The 11,213-nt window shown below is 37.6% G+C and overlaps 1 protein-coding gene across 3 annotated transcripts in view; it reads right to left on the bottom strand.

The window, feature by feature from the left end:
- Nucleotides 1-1,797: 1,797 nt before the first annotated feature.
- The window catches only part of MOCOS (molybdenum cofactor sulfurase), a 210,249-nt gene continuing 200,833 nt past the window's right edge, over nucleotides 1,798-11,213 (bottom strand). For all 3 annotated transcript variants that reach the window (XM_021528759.3, XM_077784950.1, XM_077784953.1), the window contains 2 exons: nucleotides 10,144-10,248; nucleotides 1,798-3,091 (listed from right to left, as the gene is read on the bottom strand). In XM_021528759.3, coding sequence (XP_021384434.1) covers nucleotides 2,945-3,091; nucleotides 10,144-10,248 — 252 coding nt within the window. In that variant the 3' untranslated portion in view covers nucleotides 1,798-2,944. The remainder of the gene's footprint in view (nucleotides 3,092-10,143; nucleotides 10,249-11,213) is intronic.

Raw genomic sequence — 11,213 nt, 5'->3', positions numbered from 1 at the left:
AAGTGGTCTTATTCTCTATATACTCGGAATGTTAAGAAATAAACCCTTATAGAGCACATAATTTTTTAATATAGCCTTTCAAAGTGTTTATGCCCCTTTCATATCTGCAATCCTTGGGGTTGCAGTATGCTAAATTTTTTCTTCCTCTGAATTATTTTTTCATATTATGGGAAGGTTGTTCTTTCTGCAAACTTACAGTGCCTGCCATTTAAAAGTGACTTTTTGTACTTCAAGATTTTCCACAGAGTTATGTCATTGAGAAGAATTTGTCTTCATTGATGGAAAGGCATATCAGTACTGGCAGGAATATTCCACTTACTAGAAGGGAAATATAATCTTTTATTTAGCTGAAATATTCCTTACATATCTTCCATCAATCTGAAGTGTTGTGACATTTCCTACCAAAGTACCACAAGAATGTTCCTTCTGGGAAATGGACAGACTATACTAATGACTATGCTCATACATCAGAGAAAATCTTTATATTCCCCCTGCAAAATAATTCTTGATCTAATATTACCAAGCCACAGGAGAGGGAATGTGTAATTGACTGTAAATAATAGGTCAAAATGACCAAGCATGACATTTTTAAAGTTCAAATCCTCTCATCCATAGTTATCATACATTGCATTATGGATATTCACAAACAGTATTTGTCAAGCCACTGTGTACCAAAGTAACTTATTTTGTACTAAATGCAGTAACGAGTGAAACAGAGCTTTTTGAAGTTGCTTTCAATTTCCTTTTCTAACTTCTGTGCCACTTTAAACAAATGACACAGTGGTGAGGTGAAGAGGACAGAGCAGAGCACCAGAGATCACTGAAGGTCAGCATACAGCAGGTCTCTTCACATTAAATCTATAAGCAATCCAGAGCTATGCTGGCTTTCTACCCAACAAAGCAATGCTCTGCATAACAGAAAGGTAAAGAATGAAGTAGTTAAGGGATTTAGATACCAGGAAACTGCTTTTCAAGGTTTCAAAAAAGCCTGCTCATTACAACCTCAGATAATTGACTACTAGAGAGATAAACTCCCTGCTTTTCAAAGTAGGCATCAAGGTGTAGACCTTGGGCTCTGAAGTGGAAGGTACAACTCTCAAAACTGATTCTCAGTTTACATACATATGAAAAACCTCTCTTCCCATGTATTTTATAGCAGATTGTAAGAAAAAGATAATGTGTCTTCTCATTTCCATTACAAAGCTCTGCTGAGAGACTGTTCCAGCTGAAGTGAGTAAAACCAGTTCTTCAAAAGAACCAAAACAAAAAACCCAAAACCCTATACATTAAAAAAAAAAGGAAAAATAAAAAAAAAGGAAAGAGAGAAAGAAGAACATTTTTGAATTCTGATTTGTGCACTGGGTGATGACATTCCTTTTACCCATTCTTTGCTGCCCTGTGGTAGTTGCTCTCCTTTCAGAATGACTGTTTGACCAACTCTTTCACAAAGCTGCCTGCCTCCCTCTGGGGATATGCTCAAACAACTCAAGGAGTGCTCCAGCCAGGAACACTTCCACACAGCTGGAGCCAAAATTGCCCCTAAATCATACTGGATGAGAGTTTTGACAGTGCTTTTAGCGGGGTCAAAATTTCACTTCCCAGATTGCAATATTGCAGCTAGTGTGAGAATTTAATCTTTCAGAAGAACTTCCTGGAAGCATGAAATCATCCCACAGCTAGCTGGACACATGTTGAGGGTCATAAAACACCTGGCCTCAATGTATTCAGTCTTGATTTACATCGACTTTCCATGTGGGTTTTCTTTTTTGCTCCATGTCTTCCTTTTTTTTTTTTTTTTTTTTTTTGTAATTTTCACAATAATTGATTCTTCAGACTAAGGTTTCAGACATTTGCTCCCATGAATCAGAAAACATGAGTCTTGTTTAGGAGCTTCCAACAGCTGTTTAAGAAGGGCATTATGAAATGAACAAAGGGTAAGAAAAAAGAATACTTTGACCTGGTTGAGATGGAGAAGCATTTAAACTCTCAAGAGTTCCCTTAAGTGGCCATTAGAGATGGCTGAGGATAAACAAAGTCTGTATAGAAAATGACTGTATTACTTGAAAAAAATCTCTAATTAGAAATAATGTGTCAACATCCACAAATACGTAAGGAAACAAGAGTGTGTAACTCATAAAATCATGGAATGGCTTGGGTTGGAAGGGACCTTAAAGATCATTTAGCTCCAAGTCCCTTTCAGTAGGCAGGGACCCCATTACATAAAAAATCCCAGAGAAGACACCACATAAAATAAATCAGATGGAAAAGTAACAAATGGAAAAGAAAGAAGCTGAGAACAAATGGATGGAATTCCTTCATCGGGAATGTGCTTTGCAAACGGCATCCTGAATCTTCATTATGTTTATGCCATGTTGGAATCCTCACATACTACTTCCAAAGGGGGAGACACAGATTTCCCAATAATTCCCCCTTTTCCATTGCTTTCACACTGTCTACATATCACCTTGAGTTTCCTTTTGGAAAAGCTGAATGCACTGCTATTTTCATGCCACTCTTCCACTGTCCTCTTCCCACCCACATTTTTTCTAAATATGTCTTGCATCCTCTCTCCTAATTGGGCTTTTGACAAAGCAGTAGAAGGAAGTAGTTTATTGTTGTGTTTACTTTCCTTCATTGAGATGTGGTTTTCTGACAACAAAGTTTGGCTTGTTTTAGGAGTCATCCACCAGTAAGACTTGATCAAACCTGTTGCATCCTGAAGCAATTGTGCAAAATAGAGTTATGGCTGCTGCAACCTAATCACAAGCAAAAACATGTAGGTGAGCTGTAATTATCAACAGTTTTGCCATCTGATAACATTTACAACAAACAGAAAATTACCAGAAGCAAATGAGTGGAAGCTTTTTCTTTTTTTTTTTTTTTGAGTAACTGACTACTGACTTTTCCCTGTAGTTGCACAAAAATTTCATCTCCACCATGGAATCTATCCTGAACATTTTTCTTCACTAGATGTCGGAGACTGAATTTCTGCATTCTCCTTCAGCACTGGAAGTACTTGAGACCCAACTGATAAAGTATCTGAAAAGGGTGAGCATGAGGGCTGGTTCATCAGGTATATGCCAAAGTTTGTCTGAAAAGAAGCAAAATATTTATTAAGATGCAAGGCATATTATGGAAATCAAATCTATAGAGGATCTAACAACCCAGATATGTTCAGAAGAAATACATTGCTTTAAGAATAAAGAGGTATGTACTATGTCCATGTAATTAAGAACATTCTTAACTCATTAATTATAATAGACTGGTAAACAGAAGGTAATGCCATGCTATTCAAGAAGAATAACTTACGTAAGTACATAAATAACACAGTATTTCATAATGAGTTCCATAGTATCGTATATGTAATTCACAATCTTGTTATTTAATGTCTGCTCTGGCTCCTTGACAAATACAGTTAATGTATTGTTACAAACAAAGGCTCTGCAGCATGGAACACTGGTATGTTCCAACAGTAAAGATGTCTTAAATCTCCTACCATGAGTTATTCGCTTTGTTAACAGAACTTTATTCTGTCTAACCTCTGTGAGTTTCCCTTCATTTGTTTTCTATGCATATTCTAGTATGTTTTGCAGAAAATATTCAGAAAGTTTGTTTTATTGTTGCTCCCACTTGTTAAGAGTCATTATCTGTGAATCCATCCTGTATAAATGTTAGAAATACTTAGAATATATTATTGGGATATTGAGTAGTACAGAAAAGAAAAATTGAATATCCAATTTGCCCACTGACCATGCAACCCTCACAGGCACCAAAGATCTGATCTGTGTATCTGCGTTATGTGAGGTCTTGATCTCAAGCAGTAGAGTGTTACAGTTGTGGGTGTGATCTGGAAATGTCACAGGAAGAGACTGGTGTGGTTCTGTGGTTTCGTTTTCCAGCAATGGAGAATTTAGAAACGTGCAAGAAAAAGATTTGTCATGTCATGGCAGTATTTTCCAAAGAATTAGATAATCAAAAAACATGTAAAGTAGCAAAAAAAAGGAACACTGAATACTATGTTAAATTGATAAGAGATTTTTAGACTTCAGAAAGTCTTTGCTCTTTAAACCAAGAACCTTGGAAACCCAATATTAATTTTCTTGTCTCTTCTTGCAGGTTTTTAAAAAAAGTTTTTTGATTTGGTAGACTACAGTCAAAATGTGCAAGTCATTATAAAGTAAATAAATAAGCAAACCAAATACAAAATTCTATTATCCTTTCTATTTCCTGATTACATTTAGTGCCATTGTTCAGACCAATGATCCTGAAATTGAGTGAATTACATTTAGAGCAGGTTAAAAAAATAGTAGGTAAAAGGGATTGCAATAAAGAAAAAAAGAATAAATGAATTTAAGGAGGCATATTTCACAGACTAAATATGAAGGCAGTATGTTGTCTCCTATTCTTGCACTGGGTAATTAAATAAAGATGAAACAATGATGTAACACAGAACAGCTCTTAGTCTTTGAAGAATTCATAAGAGGTAAGTTTGAGATGTACTCCCAAGTAAGAGATGCTGTAAAGCAGAGATCTATCCAAACATGGCCTCAGACCTTGAATTTGGGTCTTTTTGCTTCATTTGTAATCATAAGCATCAATGGGAAAAATGAGCCCTAAGCTTAGGTATTTTTTGCTACCTCTGCTATTCCTTCATCTCACTGGCATGTGACATGTAGAGGGCACGAGCTAGACCTCTCAGACTTGTCCTGCTGCTGGCACTTTTTGGATACCAGTGGCTGTATTGGTGTCAACGCTTGGTGAACACAGGGCACATCCTTGTGGTCAGTGTTCTAAGATTAATGCTGAGGAATGACTGCAGCACTGTAAGATCCCAGCCCACAATGACTGTTGTCATTATGCACAATGACTGTTGGACCACCCGTGGTGCTGTAATGGTGTCAGCAACTGTTTCACTTAAAATATTTAAGTACATAGTCCTATTTTTCCATTTTTGCTTTTCTCTCTTTCATTGAAAAGTTTCTCTATTGGCATAAATAATGTATTTTTCAGCCTCGTGGTTAATAAGCTGGATTCACCTCCTAGTGCAAAAATGACAGTTGCCATGATTTTTTTTTAATTTTTTTTTTATCAAGCCATTATAAAACAAATATTGTAAAATTAATATTAGTTTATTCTACACCACATTGCACACAGGAAGGAATTTTTTATCTCATTCATGTAAACCAGCTTATTTGATGCATGAGAAGTTTTTATTTATATTTACTGTATTGTCATTTTAATGTATCTTAAAATTAGACTAAAATAAATCTGGGCAAATTGTTCACTGGAAAGAACTTAATTTGCCAATTTTTGTTATTGAAAATAATTTAGCAGGATTTTTTTTAATGCCCATTCAGAATTATTTAAGAAAATGCATGTCTAAATGCATATTTTCTTCACGAGTTCTCAAATACTGTTTTAATACTGGTCCTTAGTATTTTCCTTCTCTGATTTGGCATCTAAAGTCTCAGTGTTTTTTTCCATGAGTAATGCCTAAGGAGTTTCCAAGGTGATGATACACTGATGGTGTACATACTTTTATTTTAGTACAAATGCCCGTTCAGAATTACAAACCTTTTTTTGGTGAGTGTTCTTAAACAAAAAATTTAGCCTCTAATTGCCAGAAGTAGATTTAACATATTTTAAGTAAATTTCTCTGTTTTCTTCAATAATTACAAATAATGATTCAGCAAGTAATGATAATAGCAATCACACACACCCCCCTGCCAAGGAACTATAAAAGCTGCATCTGCCACTTCAGCTCTGTTTTAAGAGAAAGGTAAAATGTAGAAATCCTCCCATTTCTGATGAAAAATGAGGCTTTCAGATGCAGAGAATACAGCTCGCAGAACCTCATAATCTCTGCCTGCTACCTTTTCCTGACTTCAAGGGCATTTTATTCCGCATACATTCTTCCCAGGACACACCAAGAACTGGGCAGGTAGTGCAGGACTGTGAGCACAATGGCTTTATCTGGCAGTCAAGACTCTGAGACATTTTACATCACTGTAAAATATTACAGGAACAAAAAATTTAAAGCTTCTTGATCAGGAAAAAGCCACTTCACTGCTGGGAGAAATAGAAAAAACATACAAATTCTTGCCAACAGTGAATCATATGATAGTCATCACACTCACTTAAAGGAGAAGCTATGAAATGCTGTCATTTTTGCATGTTGTTTCAAGTTCATTTACTGAAACAACAGTAATGTGCTCTGCCTAGAAATTCACTGACAGAGAAATACCCTGTGTGTACTATCTCCTTTGGTAAGATAGAAACCTGAGGGGCTACATCTCACAAAGCCCTGAGGTGAGATGCCCTCAACTATGACTCCTAAAGAATCAGTTAACACAGACTAGAACCTGATAGGGAAATACCCTGCTAGAATGTGCAAGCACATAAAATCATACTGCATGCTAATACTTATCTTTGGATGGATGAGTTCTGGATTTTGCCTCTCAGCTGCCATATCCCAGAAGATAAATTTATCTGTCCAGATCTGATAATATCTTCATACAATAACATAACCTCTCTCCCATCCAAAGATTTGGGAGATGCAATTATTATTTTTTTTTTATGTAATAATGTTTTATCAGGTTTAGATTTACTGGAATGTAAAGCCTTAAAAAAATAGGAGAGAGGATGTACTCACTTCTGACATGTTGATTTTCTATATTGCAAAAAGAAAAAAAAAAATTTAATGTTGTGTAAATAAATTCCTATATTGTTCTGTTGAAAATATCTGGACTGCAGAATGTTCCCTTAAGAATTGATTTTCCTTTGCTCTGCCTTAAATAAATACATTTTCCACTTCAGTTGCCAATGAGAAAAAGAGAACCATATTGTTTCAGAGGCCTATTAATTACAACAATCGCTATTCTCAAATGTTCCAGATATTTGAATAAAAAGCATTGCATGGTGTAAAGCCCTGCATTACTATGATAATAATGATAATGATGCATCGGATAAGAGAGGTCATTTGGTATCCTTGCTAATGTTTTAGTAAGCAATCCAAAGGCATGGCATCTAATTCTGCAGGAAAAGAAGCTCTCCCAAGGCACAATAAGATTCATAAAGGAGGATCAACAGGCCCCAGAAATAAACAGAAGCTTTTTAGTGTATGAAGGCATGTGCAAACATAATGGATTTCCCTTGATGTAGTGCTATCCATACATTTAGACCCGGGCAGACTGCTAATGCAATAATTCCCTTTGCTACCTTGCCAGCAAGTCCCAGCTCATAGCACTGCTGCAAATCTACCCACAGGGCTTCCGCTATCATTAGCACTAAACGGCATCTGCAAAACACCAAAGAGAGGCAGGAATGCTGTGTTCTCCCTTTGCCATCCATGTGTGTTTTGTGTCAGGTGGTGAGGCATGTGAAACAGCATGTGGCCATTTGCTTAATGGAGTTATCTAGTCTTTCCTAATCTCCTGCAGTAACAGAGAGCACTCTGTCACACGAGGAGAGCTCATCTTTCATTTCCAGTCAAAAATTACAGAAGGAATCCTTTATGAGCGTTTCTTCAGAAAGCTCAAGTTCACTTTATAAAGGTGTTTACATTTTGTGTCAAACAATGACATAAAAGGTTTCATAAAAAGTAGCTGGCAAGGCTTCAACAACATGCTTTACATTTATCTGGAAAGATGTAAATTGCTTGGGTGGCTAGTTACAGTAGCTGGTTCCGACTTTCAGCTGCAATCCATCTATGCAAAGGCTCCATCCTTCATTTTGAAGCACCAGGTTTTCAGAGGAATGGAGAAAAACAGGATTTTAGAAATAAATATTGAACTACCTCCTACAAACGTTACATTATTTAGCTTATTATTGAAGTTCATTGGCAGTGCTGCTATTTGGGCCACTTGTTTGATAAATTTCAATGTAATTTTTTCAGATTTGTGTTCTTGGAAAAGAACCAAAATTAAACGGTAAATATTGACATCTGTGTCTCTTTTCTATCTGCAGTATCTTTAATGTTTTGTCAATCAGGTTGTTACAGCAGCTTTCCAAAAACCTGGGAAATTATCTTAAATCTTATTTTTCTGCAATAGTTTTTTTTGGTTTTTTTTTTTTTTTTTTTTTTTAGTTTGAATCAGATTATTGACAGATGAGAGCAAACACTGCTGAATTCCTTCAATGAATCTGCATCTGATAAAAACAAAAAAGAAAATTAAAAATTAAGTCTATTAGATAGCTCCTTAGCAGAAAAGCAAATGGTAGAGATATGAGCCACCAAAGGATTGGCTCTGCGATTTAACACAGTCACATGAACTCGATGTTCCTTCTCTCTCCCCGCTGTGAGCTGTGAAGGGCTTGGATCAGACTCCTCGGTTAGGTCTGCTGAGCACACTAAAATGCCATAGTCCTTCCTGGGTGATGCTCGCTGATAACCAGATGGTGCCCACCACCACAGGGGCAACCTGCAGGAGGAATGGGCTCGGAGGTCTTCTCAGACCAGACCAGGCAAAGCTACCAGTTCCAACTCTTCCTTTCAATGGTCAGCTAAGCCAGAGCAGGGCATGCTCACGAGACCCCATCTGCCAGCAGCGCTGAAGGCTGGGGAAGCACAAAGGCTGAGTGGCCGTGTCTGCAGCGTGAGCATCAGCGCGGCAGCAGCAGGGAGAGCACTCCCCCGCGGGGGCCAGCTCCTTCTGCAGAGGCGGATGGCTCACTTTGCCCCAGTCCTATCTGAATGAGCCACTTGGTTCTAGCTGTGCATCGAGAAAATCTCTTCATTGTCGAGTTAATCAGAATGAGAGAGGAGCTCGTCTTTGCTGTGGGAAACGTGCAGAAGGTGCTTTGCCTCTCCTGAGAATCTGCATCCTGAGTAAGGTTTTGTTGCCATTTTCTCGCCGAGTATAGAGTGCTTTCTCTCCACAGAGGTTTCAAGTCATAATCCAGTAAAACCAATATGGACAGAAAAAGCCCAAAAGCCCTCTGCCTCATGTGGCAGCAGGGAGCATCCCTGTCCCGAGTGTCCAGATGTGCTCTGAAGTGTCCCAGATGCTGCAGCTGTTGTTGACATTACTGGGAAAGGAGCCCTGTCCTCAGGCACCCACGGTGGCCAGGAGCCCATCTCACAGAGGCTCCCGTACTGTGGTGACCTGGAGCAGAGCCTGCTGTGCCAGCCTGTCACCTCAGGCCAGCGGGGAGCTGTGCTCGACAGCCGGCCCTGCCTGCGCCTCTCCCCAGCTCACTGCACCTGAGGGCTGGCTCCCACACGGAGCCACTGGAGCTACTCACCGAGGACAAGCGCCAGCGAAAAGAAAGCCCTTTGTTTGCTTAATGAATCATTGAGATGAATCTTTTTTTTTTTTTGTCCAAACACTGAATGCAGTATTTGTAAACTTGTTTGTGCATTGTCTGGTTGAATGATTTTCAGCCTATTTGTTGTTGCTCTGTGCTGGTGCTGTGCCCCAGCTCTGCTGTTTGGCAGGTACTGGCAAGGCTCCCGAGCCCCGACTGCCTGAGACACTTTAACAACAGGAGCTCAACCAACAGGAAGCAATGAATTTTGAATAAGGGTTTTCTGCTAAATAAATACATATGAGAAGATCTGTGAGGTTTTTGGGATGCCGAACTGTCTAGCCATCATCTGAGCGCTCCCAGTTCCAAGAAGCAATGCAACCTTAGGAAGCAGGACCCCAAATAAACACCTGTATTTCACACTTACTTTCTGGTCACTTTCCTAAGTAATTACTCTCCACTTTGGCTATATTCACATCTGCTCTGTTTTTCCTCCTAACTAATTTCTCAGGGTAAGAATAAAGTTTAGTATTACATGCCAACTGTATAATTTCAAACACTTTCTGATTTTTCAGCATATTTCTGTTCTTAAAAGACATCAGTGCATCAGCTTGTGCTTTTAAGATTAAAATAAACACACTAAGTACATACAGGATAAAAGCAAGCACAGTTAAAAATAATGCATAGTAATAGTCCATTTCTGAATAAAAAATGTATTGAGCATTTTATAGAAATAAACCATGCCATATCTGGGTTGTAAGTGCATCCTCTTTGTGCAGAAAAAAAATCCAAATAGTAACAACTTAAGTGTGAATATTCGCTCAGCAGATATTTCACTACTCATGCAATAAAGTCACTATATCTTTCATTACAGCTATTTTGAAGTACTGTACTGACCTTTCTACCTCTGGCAGCAGACAGGGACTGCAGAATTTCTTTGTTTCGTTCCCCAGACTGTTGATCAATGCAGATTATTTGACATCTGCTACATGGACCCACAACCTGAAATTTTAGTTAAAGAAAGTTCATGGCTGTTTATCAAAGCAGTACAGTATCGAACAGTACAAGCTTCCAACCATCATAATATATTAAACACATATATTTTGCATACCTTTTCTGTGGTTTTTCATTATGTAAAAGGTCAAGTCTGTTCACCTAATGTAGTAGGTCTATTTGCAAAAATCTCACTGAATTTTTAATTCAATTTTTATTTTTTTCAAGGAAAACTTTCTCAGAGACAGAATCTGAGAAATACTTGACATTTACATATTTGTATTTCCTGATGGCTTCACTTCTTCTGTGGGTTAGCAGGGCTGCTTGCCCAAAGAACTGAATACAAAATTAAACCAATGCCTCAGGATTCAACCCAAGGAGGTTTTTCTTAGGTTTTAGGGCAGCTGAAATGCACAATATATTTCTTATATGCATGGTACTTTTAGATACTCAGAATGTAAAATATTTAAATATACAAGTTTACCTAATCAGAAGAAATAATTAATCCTCTATCATCTATTACACATGATGTTAACATCATATGCAGTTGTTTTTAAAGCTAATTGTTGTTTGAACTAAAATATGTTTTTAGGGAAAAAAACCAAGCCAACACTGCAATAAATTTCTTCTTAGAGCTTTAAAATGGAGAAGGATGACATATTGCACTTTCACTTAACACTGCATCCCTAACTTTAGCAAAGTTATACATTGCAGAAATTATATCTTACAGTATCCCAGTATACACATTCTACTTTTGCAAAATATGCCACAAATTTCAAATAGGGCAAATAATTAAACCCTACACTTCAAACATTTTATGTGCTGAAGTGATATTTCAGGTTTTTGAGATGCATCTAGACTGCTTGTATAACTCTTCAGCATAATCAGCAGCATCAAACATCAGCTTTTTTAGAAAATTATTTTTCACAGCTCTGTTTTTTTAAATTTAAAGAACAACAAGACAGAGAAGGAAT

This window comes from Lonchura striata, chromosome 1, assembly GCF_046129695.1.
Source record: "Lonchura striata isolate bLonStr1 chromosome 1, bLonStr1.mat, whole genome shotgun sequence".
In the NCBI taxonomy this organism is placed as follows: Eukaryota; Metazoa; Chordata; class Aves; order Passeriformes; family Estrildidae; genus Lonchura; species Lonchura striata.
Note: the sequence above shows the minus strand (reverse complement) of the source record. Positions and strands in the feature narration are given on the sequence as shown.